This window comes from Balaenoptera acutorostrata, chromosome 12 (genome assembly GCF_949987535.1).
Source record: "Balaenoptera acutorostrata chromosome 12, mBalAcu1.1, whole genome shotgun sequence".
Classification (NCBI taxonomy): Eukaryota; Metazoa; Chordata; class Mammalia; order Artiodactyla; family Balaenopteridae; genus Balaenoptera; species Balaenoptera acutorostrata.
In genome coordinates this window covers 11,377,823-11,402,678 of record NC_080075.1, presented here as the reverse complement: position 1 = coordinate 11,402,678, position 24,856 = coordinate 11,377,823, and the positions used below count along the sequence as shown (strand labels likewise).

The 24,856-nt window shown below is 48.3% G+C and overlaps 2 protein-coding genes across 15 annotated transcripts in view; both read right to left on the bottom strand.

The window, feature by feature from the left end:
* Positions 1–11,698, bottom strand: part of BCL2L11 (BCL2 like 11) — a 155,059-nt gene extending 143,361 nt beyond the window's left edge. For 5 of the 14 annotated variants that reach the window (XR_009009883.1, XR_009009884.1, XM_057557989.1 and 2 more), the window contains exons 1-2: positions 9,706–9,989; positions 8,373–8,767 (exon numbers count right to left, since the gene is read on the bottom strand). Coding sequence is in view for 10 of the 14 variants with exons in the window: in XM_057557989.1 (XP_057413972.1) it covers positions 8,373–8,767; positions 9,706–9,968 (658 nt within the window). In the remaining 4 variants the exon portion in view is untranslated. Of the gene's footprint in view, positions 1–5,545; positions 5,721–6,526; positions 6,583–8,372; positions 8,768–9,705; positions 9,990–11,441 lie in introns of those variants that run through there. The other 9 variants (XM_057557994.1, XM_057557992.1, XM_057557993.1 and 6 more) reach the window with 6 other exon arrangements.
* A 3,070-nt stretch (positions 11,699–14,768) lies between these two features.
* The window catches only part of ACOXL (acyl-CoA oxidase like), a 360,904-nt gene continuing 350,816 nt past the window's right edge, over positions 14,769–24,856 (bottom strand). The window contains 1 exon segment of the mRNA XM_057558364.1: positions 14,769–14,969. Within this exon segment, the coding sequence (XP_057414347.1) occupies positions 14,769–14,969 (201 nt within the window).

Genomic DNA, 24,856 nt, shown 5'->3' with positions numbered 1-24,856 from the left:
TCCATGAAAACCACAAAGTACCAAAACTCAACCAAGATGAAACAGATAACCTGAATAGTCCTATAAACACTAAAAAATTGAATTTGTAATTTAAAAACACCCAGAAAATAAATCTCCAGGTTCAGATGGTTTCATTAGAGCATCCCACCAAACATTTAAAGAAGAATTAATACCAATTTTACAGAATCTCTTCCAGAATAGAGCAGGAGGGAACACTACGCAACCCACTATTAAGGCCTTGAGCAAAGCCAGACAGTCTTAATACAACAGATAAATACCTCTCATGAACTTAGGCACAAACACCCTCCACAAAATATTAGCAAATTCAATTCAGCAATTATGAAAAGAACTACACCCTGATCAAGAAGGATTTATCCCAGGCATGCAAGGCAGATTAATACTGAAAGTCAACATAACACAGCATATCAACTGGCTAACATAAGTCACATGATCATATCAATTGATGCAGAATAAATGTTTTATAAAACCCAACATCCATTCATGATAAAAACTCTCAGCAATCTAGAAATAAAGAGAAACTTGTTCATATTTTTAAAGAGCATCTACAAAATAGCTACTTCATACTTAATGGTTAAAGACTGAAAGCTTTCCTGTTAAGATCAGCAGAAAAGGCAAAGATGTCTGCTCTCACCACTCCTATTCACCATAACACTGGAAGTTCTAGCCAGTGCATTAGGGCAAGAAAAAGAAATAAAATACAAATCACAAAGGAAGAAATAAAACTGTGCCTATTTTCAGATTACATGGTTGTCTAGATAGGTCTCCCAAGAAATTTTTGAATTAGAGTTCAACAAGGCTGTAGGATATTAAGAGCAATGCACAAAAATGAACTGCATTTCTATATACTAAGATGAATATGTAGAAGCTGAAATAAAAAATAACATACCATTAATAATTTCTCCAAGGTAAATGAAATCTAACAAAATATGCATAAGATGTTTATGCTGAAAATTACAACACCTAAAGACCTCAATACTTGAAGAGACATCCCTGCTTATGGATTACAAGACTTAGCATAGTAAAGAGGTAAATTCTTCTCCAAAGTGACCTACAGGTTTAACAAAATTCCTATCAAAAATCCCAGCAGGGGTTTTGGTAGGCACAGACAAGCTTATTCTAAAATTTATATGAAAAGGCACAGGGCCTAGGCTAAAACAATTTTGAAGAAGTAGAATGAAGTCTGAAGAATCACTCTACCCATTATAATGGCTTCATACACAACCACAGTAATAAGACAGTGTGGTACTGGCAGAGGGACAGATACCTCAATTAATGGAACACCAAAGAGAAACTGGAAACAAACCCACACAAACCCGACAACTGATCTTTGACCAAGGTGCAAAGCCATTAGATTGAAAAAGAAAAATCTTTTCAACAAACAGTGCTAGAGCAACTGGGCACCGTAGTCCAAAAGAATAAACACTGACCTAAATCTCATACCTAACACACAAATTAACTCAACATAAATCAGAGATCTAAGTGTAAAATTTAACACTATAAGACTTCCAGGAAAAAAAGAAAAACCTAGGAAAAAAATTAGGGGACTTAGAGCCTGGTGAAGAGTTCTTAGACCGGACACCAAAAGCATGATCCACAGAAGGAAAAACTGATTAAATGGACTTCATCAAAATTAAAAACTTTTGCTCTATGAAGAGGATAGAAAGACAAGCTACAGATTGGGAGAAGACATTTGTAAATCACATACCTAACAAAGGCCTTGCTGACTCTAGAATACATAAAAACTCTCAAAGCTCAAGAGTTAAAAAAAAAAAAAAATCCAATTAGAAAATAAGTGAAAGACATGAACAACCATTTCACAGGAGAGTAAACAGAGGCAAAAAACATACACAAGGGCTTCCCTGGTGGCGCAGTGGTTGAGAATCTGCCTGCTAATGCAGGGGACGCGGGTTCGAACCCTGGTCTGGGAAGATCCCACGTGCCGCGGAGCGGCTGGGCCCGTGAGCCACAATTGCTGAGCCTGCGCGTCTGGAGCCTGTGCCCCGCGACGGGGGGGGCCGCGATGGAGAGAGGCCCGCGCACCGCGATGAAGAGCGGTCCCCCGCACCGCGATGAGGAGTGGCCCCCGCTTGCCGCAGCTGGAGAAAGCCCTCGCGCGAACCGAAGACCCAACACAACCAAAAATAAATAAATAAATAAGAAAATCCTTTAAAAAAAAAAAAAAAAAACATACACAAAATATTCAACATCATTAAAACTACAATGAGGTATCATTACGCACAGGTTAAAATGGCTAAAATACAAAATAGTGATAACACCAAATGCTGGCTAAGATCTGGAAAAAATGGATCTCCCACACATCGCTGATGGAAATATAAAACGGCACAGCCACACTCTGGCAAACTGTTTGGCAGTTTCTTAAAAAACTCGAGTACCGTAGGATCCAACAATTGCACTTCTGGGCATTTATCCCGGAGAAATGAGACTCATGTTCACACAAACACCCATACAGCACAGTTCACAGCGGCAGTTCTGTTGCCCAGGTGAAGCCTTGGTGGCCAGTCTGATGGGTGGCTTCACCAGGAAGACTGTGCCCATGGCCTTCAACTGGCAGCTGCCCAAAGATGTACCACAGGACAATGTGTAACGTCCAATGCAGGCTGGCAAATGCCCCCCAAGTGCCAGCTGTGCCAGGTCCCTGCCAGAGCTGCAAACGGCCCAAATGTCTTTCAACAGGTCAATAGCTAAACTGTAGTACATCGAATACACACAGCATCCTGGGTGGATCTCAAAGGTATTATGCTGAGTGAAAAAAGCCAAGCTCAAAATGTCACATATAGTATGACTCTATAGCATACTTGGAAGAACAGAAGTACAGATATGCAGCACAGATTAGTGGCTGTCAGGGGTTAGGGAGCAGGAGGGAGTTGGCTGTGATATACAAAGGTAGCAAGAGAATCCGTGGGATGGAACTGTTCTGGATCTTGACTGGGCTGGTGGTCACACAAACCTACACATCTGATGAAATTGCACACAAGTAAATACAGTCTCACACACACAAATGGAACGCATGTGAAATTGGTGAAATCTGCATAAGGCAGCTGGAGTCTATCAAGGTCATGTGCTGGCTATGATACTGTACTATTTAAACAAGGTGTTGCCATTGTGAGAAACTGGGTAAAGGACACACACATAGGTCCTCTCTGGGTTATTTCTTACAACTGCATGTCAAACTATAATTATCTCACAATAAAGTTCTTTTAAAGATGTAAAACTTTAAAATGTCTAGACAGCTATCAATTACTAAACTTTGTTTGGAACCAGTAAAGAAAATTTTCCCTCTCTTTCGTCACTTTCTCTCCCCACACAGGACCTACAAAGTGAATTTGTTTCTCTTGGTGTCCAAACGAGCGACCCTGGGGGGTCTGAAGGCCAGAACCAGGTCTTCAGCAGAGAAGACTCTATCTCTGTCATCAGGCTCCAGGGCACCCTGAGGTGCCGAAGGAACCAAATCACTCCGCCTTCCACCTTTTCAAAGCCTGCATGTACCACAGAGTTTAAAGAGGTGAAACAAAACGGATACTCATATTTGCCCGGAGAACAGATCTACAAAGCTCACTTGATGTTTAAGATGCTTACGAGATTAGGGTAATTACTTTCACTCGTCTAAGTCAACAAAAGCAACCAAAGGAGTAAGTTCCACGGACATGATGTGCTTTGAGTGGAAGAATCAGGTCTGGCTTGCTAAAGCACAAAGCCCGGTCCAGCTCTTCCATCTGCCAGGCCAACCCAACCATTCTGTTAAAACAGAATGCCAGTGGCAGATCTAATTTGAAATTTTTCTAGTAGCCACTTTTAAAAAAAGTAAAAAGAAACCAGTCAAATTAATCTCAAAACAAACTTAATGGCCAACATATATAGGAAAAGATGCTCAACATGACTAATCATTAGGGAGCTGCAAATCTAAACCACAAAGAGTTATCACCTCACACCTGTTAGAATGGCTATTACCAAAAAGATGAGAGATAACAAATGCTGGTGAGGATGTGAAGAAAAGGGATACTGTTGGTGGGAATGTAAATTAGTGCAGCCACTGTGGAAAATAGTATGGAGGTTCCTCAAAAAATTAAAAATAGTTCTACCACATGATCCAGTCATCCCACTTCTGGGTACACATCTGAAAGAACTGAAAGCAAGAGCTCAAAGAGACATATGTACATCCATGTTCGCAGTAGCATTACTCACAATAGACAAGAGATGAAAGCAACCCAAATGCCCATCGACAGATGAATGGACGAAGAAAATGTGGTCTATACATACAATAGAATATTATTCAGCCTTAAAAAGGAAGGAAATCTGCTTCACATGCTAGAGCAGAGATGACCCTTGAGGACATCATGCTAAGTGAAATAAGCTAGTCGGAAAAAGCCAAATACTGTGCGACTCCACTCATGAGGTACCTAGTTAGAGTCTTCAAAATCACAGAGACAGATGGCAGAATGGTGGCTGAAGACCTGGGTGGGAGAGAAAAATGCAGAGGCACTTTACTGGCTACTGAACTTCAGTTTTGCAGGACGAAAAAGTTCTGAGAACTGGAAGATGTGAAGATACTCAACACGACTAAAGGGTACACTTAGAAACAGTTACGATGGTAAATTTTGTGTTTACCACACACACACACACACAATATATATATATGTATATATAATTTAACCCCCATATTCAAAAATCTCAGCATACAATTAATATAAAAATGACTGAGATATTTTACGTTCTTTTTTATATGCTAAGTCTTCAGACTCCAGTGTGTATTGACACTGACTGCACATCTCAGTTTGGATTAGTCCCATTTCAAGTGCTCAATACTCACGTGTGGTTTCCCCACTGGGCCTGTGCTGGGCTCGACCGTACCTGTCACCCCTACCTGACAAACCTTATAGCTGAATCTAAAGAACAAAACTGTTTTTTTGACAGGTGTTGGCTGGGTCTTCTTCTTGCAAAACCTTTTGGGAAATCTTTATTTTTTTCACGTTTTAATTAATTTATTTATTTTTAAATTTACTTATTTATCTTATACAGCAGGTTCTTATTAGTTATCTATTTTAAACATATTAGTGTATACATGTCAATCCCAATCTCCCCCTTTCGGGAAATCTTATTTGTCCCTGGTCAGCTCTATGGAAAGGGCAAAGCTCAAATGATGCTGAACATCTCCCAAGGACCTGCAGGACATCATGCCCCTCCCCCCCAACCCTACTCTGAGAGCTCACAGCTTAAAAGAGGGGCTGGTAACCAGCTAAAGCAGGCACAAGATGCTGACGGATGGACGCGAAGAACAATGCAATTAGCTCCCACCCGTGATTTCTGATTTGCCAGGGAACAAGTATAAAGTTTAAGTCATTTACCAAAGTGACGTGTGAGAGTTGTTGATAACTAGCATTCACCTATACCCTGACCTTTCTCAGCTCTGATTTGCAATTGCTTTGACTACATCTTCAAAGCACGAATTTGTACGGAATTTAGTACACATTTATATTAAAAACACACACAGAATAAGCACACTCACCAGAAAAGGCACTCGGCAAACCAATACCTCTGTTGGTTGATTCGAATAATCAGCTCTTCACCGATTAAGAGGGCATTTGTCAAGCTAATCCTCCCAGAGTGTAAACAGAATAGAATTTGGTGAAAGTGAAAAAACTGTCTCTCTCACAGCTGAATATACCATTCTTTGAATATACCTTCAGAAAAATTGAAGACAGGGAGGGAAATAGGAAGACGTTTCTAGTACAAACACCCAACTGCTGTACATCCCAGACAAGAATTTACTTTCTCAGTAGAGCAAAGTGCAAGAACAAAACTGCCACATACATGCTCTCCACCCCAAGTCACTCAGCAGAAAACTGCTCTGTGGCTAAAGGAAGCCCTAAGGAGGACCTCTTTCTAACCTCACATTTGTGCTGCACTGGTTGAAACCAATATAATGACTTCTTTGTGAAAAACGTATTTTGCAGTAAAGTATCAAAAGCGTCACTGTAGATCTTAATGGACATGGCTGAGTAAGGAGTACTAAATACGGCTATGTTTAGAGAACCCAAATTTACCAACTCAGCGTATTTCAGTGGTCGCTGGGCACTGAACTATTTTAAGAATAGCCAGGGAAAAAAGTTACAGACTACAAAGGGTGCAAATTTTATTCTTTAATTTAACACACTCACATCTAAATCCCCTCGTCCCACCAGCAATTCCTCCCTCCCCCCATCCCACCTCCTCCCCCCACCCCACCCAAACAAATCTCGCAAGAACTTAATACTGAAAACTTACCTTGGTGCGTTAACTTCAGACAAACCCCTCAGAACTTATCATTTAATCCTATGCATTCAACTCTAAGTTATCTCACCAACCTACGGGAACGTAGTTAATACTATAAAATTACACCTCGAGATCCATTACTTTACACTTCACAGGTAAAACCATAACTTTGCTTAATAATTTAGATTGTGATCTCTCTAAAGCTCTACATGTCATCTCAAGAAACGGTGCTTACCTTATAATTTGCTTGCTAAACGGCACGCCACCAAAAAAAAGCATTCATGCCTATCCCTATTAAAAAAAAAAAAAAGAAAGAAAACAAAACACTACCTCACTCACTATTCCTGGTTAAGGAAGGAATATTCCAGGGAAGGAGCAACTATTTCCACGCACTAAGCCACCTGATACAGAGGTCTGCACGGAAAAACTATAATGGCTTCCAGAGGATCCTTAAAATACATGGGGTTTTAAACACGCACACCATAAGGCCCCATTAATTCATTTAGTAACTCATTTACTTGTAAGTCCTCATATAGTCAAGAGCATTTTCAAGGGCAGAAAAACATATGCAAGCACCAAGACCTTCTAAGGCTAAAATGAGCTCAGGAGTAGCAATAACTAAAGTAACAGTAATAATAAAACTTCCAGCTCCTTTCCCGAAGGAGGGGTCCTAAGAAAGCATTTAGCAGGAGACACGCAGCCAATATGTATAGCTGCTGGTATTTTTGTCATTTGTCTGCCACTTCCGAGGTGTGCCCAACCTCTGACAAATGACCGAGGTCCTGAGGTTCTTACTAACTCTGCAACATGGGGACGGACCTGCACGGTTTACTGCACTGAAGATTATGAAGACTGAAGTCTACTGTATTTGCAAAACTAAGATTTGTCATGTGTTCCAACAGTTACGTGGCTACTCTGATGATTTTGTTTTACTTAGCCTTTGGCATGGTAAGTATCACCTACGTTTTAATAGGATCTATGCTGGATTTCTTAATTGGAAACACTGCCAACTTACTTGTATCTCTTTAACGCAGAAGGGCTAATCTGGACAAATGGTAAATGAGAGTCTAGTGAATCCTGATCAAGACATGAACCTTTTCCACTACTGGGGAACAGCGATTTGAACCGACACACTCACCCCCTCCCTGATCAGGGTGGTGAGGACTCTGCATACTCAGAGCCATACCCTGGAGGCTCAAGGATCAAATCAAGCCCGCAGATGTTTTTATTTGGCTTACACAGTGCTTTCAAAGTTCTAAACAAGTTGCCAAAGCATCAGGAGATTTGGCATCAAAATCTGCATTCTCGGATTATCTGGCCCTATAGGAAAACCTACCACCTTGAGACCACACACCCTCACAGCCCCAACTGGCAGCAGCCAAATGGACAAGAGCAAACGCTCTCCAAGCTGCCATAATCCCCACCAGGTCAGTTCCCTCACCGATGGGATTGCCAGATTTTTCTGGGCATTTACGTTTGCCACTCTTCCTTCAGACTCTGAAACTATCTTTAATCCCTGAAATAAAAACCCGCAATCTAATCTTATTAGTACTATGTCCAAACCCTCCAAGCAAACAAAATAAGCCCAAACAGGAATCTGAGTAGAAAACAAAATATTTTCATGGTTCTATGGTGGTAATGCTGATATGAACTATTTCATCTTCTTAAAATGTCATTTTTGAAAACGATTCACTTCTCTCATCCCTTCTTCCACACTTTCGGTTAGGTTATTACTCTATCTGCCGTAACTGATTGAGTCCCTTTCAAGCAGAATGTCATTAATGAGGAAATCTTAGTGGTTAGGACAACATGCCACAGTTAGATACTTTAATGAAGGCACCAGGGGTTCGAGATATACTGCCCAATAGGCTGATGCTTGGACCTCAACTCATCGCTGCCACAAAACTTGTATTTTTTAAATGTTGGTTGGATGTTTTATTTGACATATGCGTCATTCCCAACAAAACATGGAATATATCTGTAAAAGGATTCTCAAAGGGGGCTTTAAATGCTACACACAGCCTCTGGACAGAGAGTCAAGCAACCACACGTGCACTGCCGCTCCCCCGGGCATTGCTTACCCATCGCACTGAGATAATGGTTGAAGGCCTGGCAAGGAGGACTTGGGGTTTGTGTTGATTTGTCACAACTCATGGGTGCCGGGCTCCTGTCTGTGTCAAAAGAGAAATACCCACTGGAGGATCGAGACAGCAGGGAAGATCTTCTCACGAAGATGAAAAGCGGGGATCTGGTAGCGAAAGGGCCGGGACTGGCCGGTGGGGCCAGTGGGCCCTGCGGGCTGCCTTGGGGGCAGCGGTCCCCTTCTCCTTCGGGATTACCTTGCCGCTCTGTCTGTAGAGAGATGGGGGCCCCAGGCCTGAGCTGAGGAGGCCTTTCGGCAGGCTGCAATTGTCCACCTTCTCTGTCACACTCAGAACTTACATCGGAAGGTTGCTTTGCCATTTGGTCTTTTTTTCTGCAAGCAAAATTAAAACTAGGGTTATCTTAAGCAAAATAATAATTACAACGAATACCTAAATAGGCAGACTTTCACCTATTCTTGAAAAATCCTTAGAATTAATGCCCAACACTTTAACACTGTCATTGCTTATATAGGAATAGTTTTCCATACGCTCTTCCAAATAATAATAAAAATAACCTGCATAACAAAGGTATCATTATCTTTGTTTGGAGGGGGTGAGGTGGGGAGGAGGGACTAAACTCCCTACCACCAAACAAAACACAGCAACAATGTCAATTACTAGTGGAACTGGTGCTCTACCACCACACACACACACACACACACACACACACACACACACACACACGTTTTAGGACAGGCTGCTGGTTTGAGATCTATTCACATGTGCTCTTTGCTCAGGCCCGACTAGAGTAAGTCAGAAACTCCCAGCGGGCTCTGATTTCCCGGGATCAGATACAGCGCTGGAGCCCAGGAGCGGGCGCAGATGCAGCGATTGCAGGCGGCTGGCCGCGTTCCCCGCTCCGGCCCCATTGTTCTGCCGAAAGTGCTGAGGACAGCAAGTCTGGGGAAGGTTTGGCAAGGGCCGTCAGTCGTAGTAAGTGCGTCACAATAGAGTTTGTAACTCAGCGCGGCTCGGCCCAGCCGGGCTCCGGCTCTCCGCCCGCCCGAGGTCCCTCCCGCTCCCGGCTCGCGCGCCCCTCCTCCGGCTGCGGGGCGGGGGGGCAGCGCGCCACACCGAACTCGCCGGAACTTCTCCGAGGTACACCCGCACTGTTAGGTGCACACCTCCAAATGGGAGGGGGTCCCCAAAGCCGTGCCCTGGCGACCCCTGCAAAGTCCACAAGTAACTCCGCACGCTGGGCGGCATCGGGGCGCGCGGCTCCCGTACCCCATAGACTCTCCCCTCCGAAAGCAATCAGGCCGAAACTCACGTCCGCCCCTTCCCTTCCGAGCGTCGCGTCCGGGCCGGGGCCCGGCGGCGCCCAGCCCGCGCCCTTCGCCGACCCGGAGCCCCCTGACCGTCAACACGAAGGCGGTCCGGGAGACAAAGCCCGGGACTCGCGGTCGGAGCGCCCGGGGCAGCGGAGAGCCTGCAACTCGCCGCCCGTCCGCTGCCGCGCTCCGCCGGGCAGCTGAGGGCTCCGCACGCCGCGTCTCTGGTCCGCGCTGCCCCGGCCGCAGCCGCCGGGAACATCCTCCGCCTCCTCCCGCTCCTCCCCTCGCGCACTGCGCCCGCCGCCGCCGGCACCGCCGACCTCCCCGCGCCGCTGGCGCCGGGTGCCCGCGCTCCCAATTGGCCCTCGTGCGGTCGCTCCGCGCCACAGCCAATCGCCTGCGGCGGCGGGGGCGGCGCCTGCCCGACAGGCCGCCAAAGGCCAGGCGATTGTTGACAAACTCGCCTCCGAAAGCGGCTCCGGCCGTCGCTGCGGCGGCAGCCGCGGCGAAGGTTTCCGCGGCCTCGGGGCCGGAGGCTGCCCAGGCTACCCCGCCCCGCCCCTCCGCCAGTCCGGTCGCCGCGCGCGCCTCCGCAGCTCTCGCCGCGCCCAGCAGCCAGTCACCTGGAGACAAAACAGGACCCTCACGGCCGGCCCCAGACTCCAGTCCCAGCAGCCGACCCCCGCCCAGGCCCGCTAGGGTGCGGAGCCCAAAGGTCACCCCCTCCCCAGCTGTAGCCCCCATCCTCCTCCAACTTCCTCCCTCTTTCTCCCCGTGCACCACGGGACACGCACCAAATCTGAGCGGCTACCACTGGCCACCGACGCGCATTTCCGCGCGCACCCGTGACCCCCGCACACAAGGAACACATCCATAGCCCCATCCCCGGTGTCCGGCGACCCTTCCACTACCTGCGCCAACCCAGAGTAACAGGCCCCCGAGGGCACGGCACTGCCAGCCAGCACTGCGCTCGGGCACGCCCGAATCGCTAAGACGGTCTGGCCCCACGGTCCGGGCAGGTTCTACAGCCAGCGGCTGGTCCATCGCGTGGCCCTAGCGGTCGGAGGAGGCCCTCTGTCTCTCGCTGTCTGTGGATCGTGCGTCTGGCATCGTCCGCAGGGCGCCTGCACACCGGACAGGACCCCCAGACACGTCCGAGAGAGAGGACGAACGCAGCAATTGCCCAAAACGTCGGCCTGAACGAGTAAAAGGAAAAGCCGAGTCCCGTCAGTTTAATCACCATCACTGTTCCATAAATCCTTCACAGCGGGCCCGCGCCCGAGAAAAGCCGAGACGCGAGACCGGCTCGTACCTCGCGGCAGCTACTCGTGCGCCGCCGGGGCGGGCGGGCGGCGAGACTTCACGGCTGGGCGCGCAGCCCAGTCCGGCGCGGCGGCCCCCAGCTCCCGGGCCAGTGCGGAGAGCACGCGCTGCCTCTCCCAACCGGCCCGGAGACGCTTCACCACCCCCGCGCGCCGCATCCCCGCCCGAGCCGTACTTAGACTAACTGCTCGCAGCCTCGGTGCGGACGACCCCTCCCCAAAGAGGACCTGCCTGGGGAGGGAACTCGACCCTCACTGGTGACCGCCTCCTGCCGCCCGACAAGCCGGACGGGGACGCGCGCCTCTGCCTGCACGTGCGCGGGAAGCGGGCTGGAGGTGGCGCCGTGCTGGCTCCCGCGCCAATCTTCCATCAGTACCCGGTCTGCTCCCCGGGATTCGGAAGTATTTACCTTGCGTTTCTCGGTCCGAGAGTCAGAGTCAGACATTGGGGGGATTAGAGCCAGGGGAAGGGCACCGAGGCGGTGGCGGCGGCGGCGGCGGCGGGAGCGAGGCGAATCCAGCAGTCTGAAGCGATGCTGGCCTCAGAGGGCAGGGCGCTCAGGGCGGCTGAGAGAATTTGGTGACGGCGGCGGCGGCGACGAGGGACGCAGCGCTCCCGCAAACTCGAAACCTGGAGGCTGCGCGGAGCGAAATGAAACCTGCGCGGCTTTGCTCCCCAGCTCATGCTGGAGGCCCCGCGCTCGCGCCCAATCACCGTGGGCCCCGCCCCCGCTAAGTCCCGCCCGGCGCGCGGGCTGGCAAGCCCCGCCCCCGCGGCGCCGCGGCCGCCGGCGCTTGCAGGCACGGACAGGTAAAGGCGGGGGTGTCCCTGCTGGGTTCCCAGCTGCGCGCGCCGCCGTCCCTGCCCCTGCCGGGCGTGTTTACTGGAGTGACTTGGGCTGCGGACTGCTCTGTGCGCACCCATCCCCCACCCCAAAGTGTGCCCTCTCCTCTCTTCCCCGCCGCCAACCCCCCACCCCCCGCCCCGGCAATCCAGTGGTGGCCACGGCGTGCGCGTGGAACAGAGGGGGTGCTCCGGGCACACTCGGAGCCAGGCCCGGCCGCTGCCGCCAGCGGAAAGCCTCAGGAGGCGCCCCTGAGCCCAGGCTCTGCCTCGGGAGTTTCTCTCAGCCGCCCTGGGGCAGGCGCCAGGACTGGGTGGGTCCTCGGGAACGCGCGGGGGGTCTCTGAGCTCTCCTCCCTTCCAGATTCCGGGGGTCCGCGTGGGACCCCCATCCGCAGGCTGCTCATCTTCCTCGCCCTCGCCTCACGCGGTACTTTTTAGGCGCCCTCTCTAAGCCACCCCGCAGGGGCACCTAGTTTTTCTCCCGCGCCGAACCTCCGGTAAGAGGCATAGCCTTTGGTGGGGAGTTGAGAAAAGGGCCAGGAGCGATCCCCGGAGGCGTTTTTTCCGCAGCCCGGGTGCGAGGCGGGAAGCGAGTGAGCGCAGAGCAGGTGAAATAGGGAAATGAAAAAAGAACTCAAAAAAAAATCATTTTAAGAAAAAAGGACTGAGAAGAGTCGTGGCCTCCAGGTGGGAGAGAGGATGGTGCCTCGGCTTGGTTGGGATACTCGAGATTTGTTGGGCTCTCAGAGAACCGTCCAGGAACCGTCCCTGGGCGTGTTACGGCCAGAGAAGACAGCGCCGAGGGCTTCGGACGGCGCCGTGGAGAGCAGTAGGGAGAGCGCAATACCCCCCACCCTTCCTCCCTGCGCGTCCCCATCCCTCGTGTCCTTGGTGTCCGAAGGCCCCACTCCCGCTCCTTCCCCGGAAGACCGAACTCCGTGCACACCCTGGGCCTCCTCTAGGTCCGCACCCCTATCTGACATTTAAATGCGCACCCTGCATTCCCACTTCTGCCCTTCCCTGGGCTCCCCTGGGTTTGAGAGGCCCGCAGCGGAGTAGTGGGGGGCAAATCGGTTGGGAGATGGAACATCCCGCCGCGGGAGAAGCCAGGCTAGATGGAATACAGACTCAATTTAGGGGCCTCCCTAACCCGCACCCCAGAAGGGTGCCTCGGTGCAGAGAAGCAAGACAGTGAGTCGTCGTCCCGCCGTCTGGCCACCTTGGTTAATTGTTATGTTTTGTAAGCAGATGCAGAACGTCAGCGTGGCAACACAGCCCCGGGTCAAAGTCTCCTCGGCGCATCCTCCCGACAGTCCTTAGCGAGGTGAAGGAGGCCAAGGGTTTCTGGAGGGGCTTGAGAACACGCGCCGGGCTCCACCCCGGGGATTTCGCTGCAGGAGGGAAAGGACGCGGGTGTGGATGTGGCGAAGTAGACGCAGAGGCGAGAGGTCTACAATGCCCGCATCTGGAGCTCCCGTAAGTGGTTACAGGTGGCGGCCGCAGGCAAACTCTGCGCCTTAACCGCCTATCGTGGCACCCGGGGAAAAGAGACCAACCTGCTGTGCGGGAGAGGAGCCCCAAACCCGCCGCGCGCCCGAGTGCTCCGCGCTCTCCGTGGAGTTGGACGACGCAGACAGGGACCGGAAAAGAACCACACAGAAAAAACCCTGATGGTTGTCTTCTGCTTCTGTGCAGCTCGGCCGCCCCCGCGTCGTCTGCTCCAGTGACCCTGTGAACACTAAAAAAAAAAAAAAAAAAAAGGAGTCGGGGAAAGCAACCGTCTAAATGCTCTTATTTGGGGCACAAGCAGGAGGTCGGCTCGGAGGCGGCAGTTCGTGCAATCCAGACTGTGCTGGGGAGCTTCGGCCGAGCGCCTGGCATCGGGTGACCACGAGCCCTTTCCGCCCTCTCCCGCAGAGTCCGAGTCTAGAGAAGGGCGGGTGGGCGTTAGGTCTCCGCTCCGGCCCTGGATGTCGCCTTTGCAGACACAAGCAGAGCGGTGTCCCCTCCTGCCTCCTCCACGAGATGTGGAGAGGGAGCACGCAGGATGGCTTGGACTGAAAGCAAGAATGAAGTCGGGCGACATCTACGGCCCTCGCTGGAACCACAGGCGTCGCCGGCGTGGTCTCTCCAAGTTCCGAAACCAACTTAACTGCAGTGTATTGCCCTGCTCCACCTCCCCGTCCTCTGCAAGCAGCGGGAGCCTTCCTAACGCTTAATTTCTTTATTAAACTTTAGCTGTATCTTTGCTCGTCTCAACAGATTACACATTCATTCGGTCAAAACGTTTTCTGCGCTTTGTCTTGCGGTCCCTCCGGAAGCTGCCTGCCCTGGAGGGACGAGCCCGGGTTCGTGCTTTGCCCAGAGCAAAACTCCAAGCTCACACTTCCCTCTCTCCTCTTGTGTATTTCCTCGCGGAGCCCAAGGGGGCTGGAAAAGCATCACTTGCTGGACTGAACCTTTGCCCGCGGGTGTTTGATTTTCATAGTTTTCTTTCTTTCCACCCAGCACAACAGTCTTCCCAAATCACTGGGAATCTGAGTCACCACTGACAGCGGGAGACCTTTGGTGGCAACCGGTTCTGGAGCGCGCTCGAAGAGGAGCCCACTCTGTCTAGGGCGATCTGGTGACTTAGGCGGCAGAGGGCATGGCCCGGCCAGTCGTGGTTACAAGGAGAGGATAAAATGCCACACTCTCGGGGCTGCCACCTGGCTCCCTTTCCCAACAGCCGTAGTGCGCCTCGCCAGCCTCAGCGGGACCCCCACTGCACGACCAAAATCCCTGAGGGCCGCGGCCCAGCACGTGCTAGCCGGCCTCGGGCCCCAGCTCCAGGCGTCTGAGAAGCGTTCTGGCAGCTGCCGGCGGGCCACCACCCTTCCCGCCGCCCCCGCTATAACTTGGCTCCCAGCTTGGGCCGCGGAGACCGCGCTCCTTCCCGGGCCGGGGGATGCTGCGCTGCTGGGTAGAAGGCCCAGGAGGCCAGCGGGTCGGCGATTCCAGCGATTGGTGCGTGGAGGGAGGTGTGTGGGATGTTAAAGGCGGAGATCCCCCTCAGGGCATCATCCTTCAGTGAGCTGCACAAATAGAGCAACTGCAAAACACGACACAAAGGGACGGGCCAGATGTTGGCTCACTCGTAGCGATTTGGTGCCAGCGGCTGTACGCCCACCCCCGAAGCCCCGGTACACCGAGCAGCCGCAGACACTAGCTTCCCTTCCGATTTCCCGGGACCCAGGAGGGTAGAGGCTGTTGGTCACCGTCACAGGCCTTTTTCCTCTTAGGAATTCCTAACTCTGACACTTAGTCTGGCAGAAGCCCGCTTATTCCGTGAAGGGGTAGGGGTGGGCTCCAAGTTAGCTGGCAGCCGGAGACCAAAATCAGAGACTTTATCAACTTTCCCCTTTGCAGCCCTTCTCTCTCCACCCCTTCGCTGCCCTCCGATCCCCTTCCCCCCACCTCTCCTCCAGTTCTTTCCCTTTTCCTCCATTCCACCTCTGGAGTGCCTGGGGTGCCACCCTCTGGCGTACAGAGGCAACTGAACAGGAAGAGCGTCAGAACAGGTGAAGCAGAGGAGACCTGCCCCAGTTCTGTCGGGACGAGCACCTCCCACCCCTGGCTGGCAGCAGGCCATGGTTCCTGAAACACCAGCACAACGGGACTGGGGGACCAAGACCGGGCACTGGCACCTTTGTGTGCCTTCCACCTGGCTGCTGCAGGAAATCTACCTGTGGGAAGTTAGCACAAAAGAACCCCGCTGACACCCTCCATGTTCTGACAACCTTTGGAAGGCACGGATGAGTCTTCCTTGCAGAAGGGAGAGGGAAGTGCAGGCCAGTGATTTTGGAGGAGCTGCATCGAGTGTGTTTTTATTTCATTTTCCATGGTTTAGGTGCCAGGAGAAAGAAAAAAAAAAAAAGCTCTCAAAAATAATAGATTGTTTTCCTAAACCAAGACCAGGGCAAGATAGAAGAACTGCTTTCCTTTCCACTTACCAGCTATGCACTTTACTCCTCCATTTTTCAAGTTTTCAGCCAGCCGTAAATTTCTTTCGCTCGCCAAATTACAGTTAGCCCCCAGGTTTTTATGGTTTATTTTTATGGTTTTAAATACATCACTTAACACCAGCCCCACCTTTGCCCTCATGGTGGTGGTCATCGCTGAGCTGCACAAATGCTGTTAAGACTACACGTCTTTGCAGCAGTTCAAAACGCCATTTCAGGTGTTCAGAGACAATGAGAGTAGGGCCCCCAAAAGAGGGGTGGGGTAGGGTGGGGGAAGAGCATGAATTTTAATAGTCCAACAATCCCTCTTCCCTTACAGCGTGCTCTATTACATCAGTAATTTCTAATGAAAACCTTCATTCTTTACACACTGTGGTTAAGCATCATCAAATCAGTACTGAAAAGACTTTGATCATATCTGCAAGATGCACTATGATGAACTTTCACTGACCAAGATTTCAAAGTCTGTAATTAATACTCCTGACAAATCCCTGACTAATCTGTCAACTCTCAATGTCTCTACCCACACAGTTCAAAACCATGAGATGGTGTACAAATCCCTAAACTTTCCACGTATTGTAATATCATTATTCAAGACAATTTTTCCTTTGGGTTAGCATTATGAAACTCAACCAGTTTTGTCATCTCTTCCGCAACAGGGGAAATTCAATTATTCGAATGAGCACTGTGTAGAAGAGAAAATGGGTTTGGTCTGCCTGATGCCGAACACAGAATAAGGGTCCAGAGGTAGAAATTGCAGGAGGCAGGTTTCTATTCGATATTTTTACACCTTTAAGAGTGAGAATAAAGTAGATTTTTTTATGAAAAAGGAATCCAATGGCTGGTGAAAAAGAGTGTTTCCTTGCATGTAAGTGTTCAGACACCAAACCCTCCAAAGACACTCTAAAGAGGAATACTGGATTGACCGAGAAGACTGTTGATTGCTAAGATTCGTTCTAAACCTGAATTTCTGGGGCTGTGTGAAAGAGCCCTCCTCCTTGCTTTCTCCGTGTGTCACAGACTGCAACACGAACCCAGAATGATTAGTGTCCAGATGGAAGGATTAGGCATCATTCCTATTATAACGCGTTTGACTCTGACCCTAGGTAGCCTCCCACCTCTGCCTGTGGGGACGATAATAATAATGATGATTCTTCTACTTACAAAGTATGTACTGTAGTCCACGCTGTGTTAGGGGTTTGCTGGGCGCTGGAGTTAGAGGCACACACTGCAGAGACAGGCCTCCTACCTCGTGGAGCTATTGAGCAGTTCTAGAGATTTTTTACAAATACGATCTTCATACAAAGTAAACTTAGGTAGCTACTGTAGCATTGATTAGTACTCAATTCCAGCATTTTCTTATTACCAGAGAGCCCTTTAGGACTTAGCCAAGTACTATACAAGTTTAGTTTTATTACCAAGCATATACTTCCATACTGTAAGCATAAACATGGTACATACTGTAGCCACCTTCCCTCACCCCATCCTGCCAGTATGTGAGCCAACTGTGCTGGATAAAGCACCCCACGCCCACCCATCTCTTTACAAAGAATACTCACCAGCTTTTGGAAAAACATCAGTGGAGAAGTGCCCTCTAAAAATAAGAGAATATGAACAAGTTATAACTTCTTGCAGAAAATTTTTAAAAGGACAGCCCCAAAGCAAGGGAAGTATTGGTCTAAAAATAAGAACATAAGATCCATTGGAAGTATCCAGTGAGCAGGATTTGAGAATGTCTACTTTAAAGAAACAGGAAACAGCCCAAGAGGGAGGGACAGTATGTGGATATGTGAATATGTGGATTTGGGCGGAGGGATTTATACCATCGGTTTTGTTTTCCATCCCCACCTGGCTGCAGTAGATTAGTTTTTTCTTCCTCTTTTTGACTCTCCCTGCATTTTCCTTCTTCCAGTTGGGAGCGCAAGATGGCCTAGTATGGGCAGTGACTAAGCTTTACAGCCCTCTAAACAAACTCTATTTTTCCATGGTGTTGGTGTTAATTATACAACAGATGCCCAAGGTGCGAGGTACCCGGTGTGCTTACAACACCCCAGCTATTCCTAAGACTCTGTGCAGAAGGTTTTCCTGCCTCTTCCCATATCCCCACATCTCTGTTCCCAGCACCAGATGACCTTATGCTGTTCTCTGTTTGTGTAAAGTCCCTTACCCCAAATGAAATGTCCCTTGATTAGCCCCTTTCTTGCTTGGGCACCGTGATAGAGTCTTTTTCTCCATCCCTTGAATCTGGGCTGCCTTGTGACCTGACCAATAGAATGTGCAGAAAGTGACACTGTGTGAGTTGCAGAGCTTAGGCCTCAAGAAGCCTTGCAACTCTGCCCTTGCTCCCCTGGGACCCTGAGACCCCTTTCTGTGCAGAAGCCCAGTCTGTTGGAGGATGAGAGGCTACATGGAGATGGACCGAGGTGCCCTGGCCAAGAGCCAGACCCACGGCTAGATACGTGAGTGAGGCCCTCAGGCCTGTTAAACTCAGATGACTGCAGTGACCCTACCTAAGACTAGCTGAAGAACTATACTAGAACCCAGGTTGCCTACTCACAGAATTGCAAGAAATAAACAACTGTTATTTCATGACACTAAGTTTTAGGGTTGTATGTTACACAGCAATAGGTAACTGAAACAACAAAAAATTGTAATTCAAATTGCCATCCACTGGGGTTATCTTCAGCTGCACTTCTACCTTCTTACCTTAGTTATCTGAGGACAGTGCTATAATTGTACAATTAAAGCAGTTGACAGGTGTAGCTGACCAATAGGCTTAGTGGAAAAGAGAGAATGTCAGTCCTGAAAGAATAGCTTATAAAGCCAGATGGGTGTCCAGTTAGTGGGTATCTGGGAGAGAATCTGAATAGCAGGCTGGAGGTCTCACTGCAGGCCACCACCTAGCCCACTTCCCCAGTGCAGTTTAGAAAGCAAATCACCAGGACTTGCCTTATAACCATCCTCCACTCCTTCAGCATCTCTGTGAGGCGCTTTAGCCTCCAACATAAATCCTCAGTACAAGCAAAGTGTCAAGGATGGGGAAAAAAGACAGAAAATATTTGCAACCAGGGATCCCAAGTCTTGTAAATGCTTAAGTTCTCCTGTGCCATTAGTAGAGGAAAACAGATGGGGCCTGGTCAGGCCCAGCCAGAGGCACCCTGTGTGACGGACGGGTGCCTCTTTATCACCTCACTTCACCAGGACTGCAGTGTTTCCTGACTCCCAGAGATGTCTTAAACAAGGATGACCAGCAGGCGTTCATCTCCAAGGCCTGGAGTCTGTCTACTCTAGAGAGCGGGTGACAGGTCTGATGCCCAGAGTGGTTGGGAGGATGGAATGAGGTACTTATGTGAAGCCCACAGTGTAAGCTGCAAGAGGCAGCAAAGCAGAAAGTTATCAACTCTTTATCCCCAAAATACCATTATCAAGGCCTCTAAAAGCTTCCAAGAAACTCATATCCAGGTAAGTTTCAATGTGCATCTATCCATTTACACATAAACTCGGGGGGCTGAGTTGACAGGGTGTGAAATCAGGCATGGGTACATGGATGCATGACTTGCCACTTCTATCTGCTTGGATTTCTCTTTATTCTATGATGCCTACATTTTCTCATTTAAAACAGCTGTAAGGAGCATTCTCCTTAAAGAAGAAGGTCTACATCAACACGTATGCTTTTCAACAACTGAGTTGGTGGGCTCCACTTGGGAGAGGATGGCAGCGTGAAAGTGACAAGCTGGGGAATAGGTACAGAGACACCTTATCTTATGATTCGACCCCTTTGAGACGTCTGAAACCTTTCATAACGATGGGTGCACGCGCATGTGTGTGAAACAATATCAGAATGTATTGCTTCATTTCAGTGAACCACCTTCTCCAAATGGTTGTTGAAAATGTTAAATGAAATGGGTATCAGGGGTATCAGCGCACATCCCTCAGGCACACCTCAGACATTTCTCATCAAGAGAAAGGTCGATTCATCTTTGTGGTCTGTCTTCATCAGCCGTGGAAAAATCATCCAGAGTTTCTCCGCTCTATTTATTTTTATCCTGGAATCTGGTTCGAGAATCCTCTCCGCTCTTTTCCGTAGCCCCTTTATTCAGACCTTCATTATGTTCTCTAGATTCTTGCTGTGCAAGGTTACCTTCTTCGAGTATTTTTTGATCTGATCATTCTTCTTCCCAAAAGCCTGGAATCACGTCCACCTGCTTCTCAGGTTAAGGTAAAATGACCGATTGTGAACTTGAGTCCTTTAGCAGCACTCGACGTTTTGAGTTCCCATAACCAGTTTCCTCATCCACCATCCAAGCACAATCTGCACTTTCTACTTGGGGCCAAGGAAGCTTATCTTGCCTTCCACACGACACTCTTCACTATCGGGGTCTGGACCACATTTCCATTCTCCCTCACTTGACACACTGCAACGGAACCAGGTCTCTTCTGTACTTGGTTACAGATTTACTGCCTTTGTAAAGCCATCCTAAAATAGTTGCTATGTTAGTCGAAAGAACCTGGACAGGTCATTTCATTTTGCCAAGCCTCAGTTTCTGCATCTGTAGAAACAGAATATTCTCTCTCTCTTAGGGTTTTGTAAGGATTAAGTAATAAATATGTAATAATATATTTATATTATATAATAATAATAATAAAGCATTTAGCATTACTGGCCTTGTCACATAGTAGGTACTAGCTAGATACTGATTCCCTCCATTTGCTTTCTTTTTTTACTTTTATTTGCATTTATTTTTTGCGGCATTTATTCCCGGGCCATAAGTTTTTGTTTCTTCAGTTTCTTCTAGGATATCTTTTCCTGCTGGGCAACCTCCTCTTCTGGTTTAGGAACAATCTGTTCTTTTTCAGTAAAGATCATCTCAATGCAGCAGGGACAGCTCACGTATGGGCTGATCCGACCATGAGCTCTGTAAGTCCTGTGCCGCATCTTGGTGGCTTTGTTCACCTGGATGTGACCAGAAAATCGACATCTAAGCCCTTAAGTTCAGCATTACTCTGCATTTTTGAGCATGTGCAGTAAAAATTCAGCACTGTTTTTGGGCCACCAACCCTGCGTCCAGCCCTACTGTTTGGCCTGGGCACACCTGCCAACTCCACCATTGTAATGACGGAACGGCACACATTGCTTCTTTAAAGTGACATCCTTCAGATACTTGGTGGCTTTTCGGATATGCCTACCCTTCATGGTCTGGGCAGTTTCAGGAGTGTTCTTAAAGTGAACATGAAGATTTGAACCTCTTGACTTGCATAATTTTGTGGGGTTTTCTGGGTCAAGTGAATAGCGAACCATTTTTAGAGGTCACCTCAGGCCGCTTACCGGAAAAGCCCTCCATTTGCTTTTCTGTCACTTTTATTTTCCCTGAATGCTTAATTCTTATCTGTATATCTATGTATGACTATTATATATATATATATATATATATATAATTTTTTTTCAGTTCAAAAATTTCCATTCACTCTTCTTTACAGTTTCAATTTCTTTGCTGAGACTTTCTATTTTTTATTTGTTTCAAGTGTATTCATCATTGCTGGTCGAAGCATTTTTATGACGGCTGCTTTAAAATCGTCAAATAATTCCAACATCTCTGTCATCTCTTGGCATATATTGATTGTCCTTTTTCATTCAGTTTGAGATCTTCCTTGTTCTTGGTCTGATGACTGTTTTTCAACTGAAACTTGGACATCTGGGGTATTATGTTTTGAGACTCCAGTTCTTATTTAAATCTCTGGTTGTAACTGGCCTCCTCTGACAGTGCTTTGACTGTGTCAGGCAGCAAAAGGATATATCTTTCTGGGTGTTATTAAAATCTCTTCCAAAACTCACTCTTGGGTCAGTAACAGAATGTCAGGGCACAGGAGGAGAACACAGCTGCTCTTGGTAGGTGACATGGCACTGTTCAGGCTTTTGCTCGACTTGCCAAGGGAGAACGATGGCCGAGTGGCTGTCCCCTGCACTCTGAGACCCCTTCTGGCTTTGGCTGCCTGGAAGAGTGCAGCCAGGACCAGGGGAAGTCCCACCCATCACCTACAGAATGGCCTCCCATGCCTACGCTGACCTCGAGGAAAGCACAACCTTCCTTACAAAAGGGTAGTAAACCCATTGGAAACATTGATTTTATTTTAAAATTTTATTTTTTATTTTTTTGGAAAAACATTGATTTTAAAGAGTGATATTTTGGAGCATATCTTTCAGGAGGTCTGGGCTGGTTAAAAATAAAAGAATAATACCTGTCCTTATATGTCTTGTTACCACATAGATGCTACTCAGATCACGTACCTCCAACAGCAGAGCTAGATTTTACATGATTAGCATTTCATGCGCGTGGATGATAGAGGAAAAGGTTGACATGGGCATCTGACCCCCAGATGCCTGGGAAATCAGGGATGATGGGTTTGCAGAGAATTCTCTCACGAAAGCACACCAGGCAGCCAAGGTATGGAATGAAGCTCTACCACTCCCTCGTCCTGTGACAGTGGGCAACTAGCCTTCCCTGACCTGTTTCCTCATGTGTGAAATGACATCATGTGTGTGTCCTAAAGGTGATTTGCAAGAGTGTCCTTCTTGGTACCAATGACTGTAGCTGGTTAAAGCACAGAAATGGAAACTTGTAACCTTACCAAACCAAACCACAGATACACTCATTATAAGATAGCAGTTACACATACTTTTCAAAAGGAATCTCTATGCAGCCAGTCTTTACTTTCTAAGGCATTGTTAGATATTGGGGGGCTATTCATGTAATTTTCTGCCCCTTCTTCTTCAACTGACTTATTTTGGATTAACTAGAAACTTTAACTAGACTTCTTCAACTGACTTATTTTGGATTAACTAGAAACTTTCAAAGAAGGGGAAGCTTAGAACAATTAATCGACAAATATTTTTTAATCTAAAAGATGTGATGAGGGAATAAGTTGAAGTGATTGGTGAAGTGAGGTTTCCATATTGCTTGTGCCTATCACTTACGGCCTTCACTGCTGCTGTGACATATAACAGATTCTGCCAGGTGCCTCTGGCCACCTTTGCCTGCCTTTAGCCTCCGCTGCTATCCCATGCTTGTGTTGTTCAATCCTAGTCCCCAGTGGACATGTCGTAGATTGGTACCCCCCAGCCTTTGCCAAGGAGTCACCTCTCCCGCGTAGTGTCCATGCTTTCCACACCCCTTCCCAGGTGGCTGAACACGTAAAGGTACAGAGGGAGCCACTCGGCTGCCTTGATTTGGCAGCATCCCTGCATCTCCAGCATCTTTATAACAACATCGTGCAGCGGCCTATCAGCTATGTGACCCAGGTGTTCTGTGCTCTGCTCCCTGAGATGGCCATTTACTGGATGTCTACTGTGTGCCAGGTTACAGACGAGGTCTTTATATTAACTGCCTCCTTCAGTCCTCATAACAAGTCTGTCAGCTACCAGCCCATTTTACAGATGAGGAAACCAAGGCTTAAAGAGTTTAGGATTTTGCTCCAAGTCACATAGCTCATAACTGGGACAACTAGGGTTTTCATCCAGAGCTTTCTGCTTCCACAGCTTCCATTCTGCCTCCATCTTTCCCCCAGTGCCTCACTGGTCCCAGTCTCTGGAGGGTACAGGGTGTTGCCCTGAGGAAATGTCTCCACCACTGTAGCGAACATGTGACCTGTGCTATTCTCCCTAAGTCAGAATCAATGCTCCACATGTGTCCAACGTGGAAAGCATGGATCTGACCAGTCACACTGCCTCAGGTTCCCCAAGAGGACTTAGGACAGTAATGGGTGGCACAGGAGGGCTCTCGGATGTTGCCTCTGAAGGAAGGTGCTAAGGACACTGGCTTCAGAGCCAGCCACCATGACGTGAAAGGGCCAGTCTGACGCTCTTCCCAAGAAGGACAAGGCTTCAACTCTCCAGAAAACAAGGCAATGAGGCTCAGATACAAGGGACTTCAAGAAACAACAGATTCTCTACCTGTGGACAGAGGCCCATTTGCTCTGTGGATTCTCCTCCTACACAGGCCTTCTTGCTCTTCTGGTCCACACCTTAAGTCACCAAACACAAGTCAAATCCCTTCAAAGAACAACAGGCTGACTGTCAAATAGTGATGAATGAAAATCGCCTCAATCAAGTAATTACCCTGCAGCTGGTACCACTTGTTGTGAAGACTTCCAACTTCTCTCCCATCCATTCACCTCTCTTGCAGAATTGCCTGCCTCTGTACACAAACATTCTCTAAAGGGTTAGAATGGTAGGTCTGTAACAGCTAATCTGCCACCTTAGCCCCAAATGCCAGGCTAGTGGTCAACATAAAGAAAAACATACCTGAAACCTTTATGTGGGGCAGAATCGCACACTGTGTGCTGTGCTTCTAGCCCTGTCAATTTACCCAACAACCGTGGGAAAGGGGAGCTCTGCTCCTGTTTCTACTGACCACTGGCCAGCTCCTCAAGGCGGGGCCAGCCCTTAGCTTCTTGGTCCCAAGAACTCATACATTCTCATGGTTGCTATGGCCAAGTTTCATTAGCATGAAGTGAAATTTGGGGTTCTGTTAAATAATCAGGACTCCAGCTTAATATTTTCTCTGAATTAATTATATTTTATGCTGATTACTTCTTCATCTGATAAAAATGTTTAGCATAGTCTGAGATGTTAGAATGGAGAAATTGTATTCCTTACCAAACAAAAACAACAACAAAAATGCCTTCATTTAGCCTAACTAGAGAGTTTATTTTGAGGAGAGACAAATCTACCTTCCAAGTGTTTTTCCTATTGCAATGTTTCTCGACCAAAGAGTACACAATTCTGTTCTTTTCTAAGTATTACTGGCAAAGCCCATTTTAGTAAAGTAGTGGGACTTTGAATCCTGATGTTGTGACTTCCTTATCTCTAAAATGTCAGAACCAAGTGAGTTTGGCACAGAGTATTTATAAATATTATTATTATTGCGTGTTCTTTACTTAGTAAAAAAAAAAACAATTTCTTTATAACTCTGGCATTTTC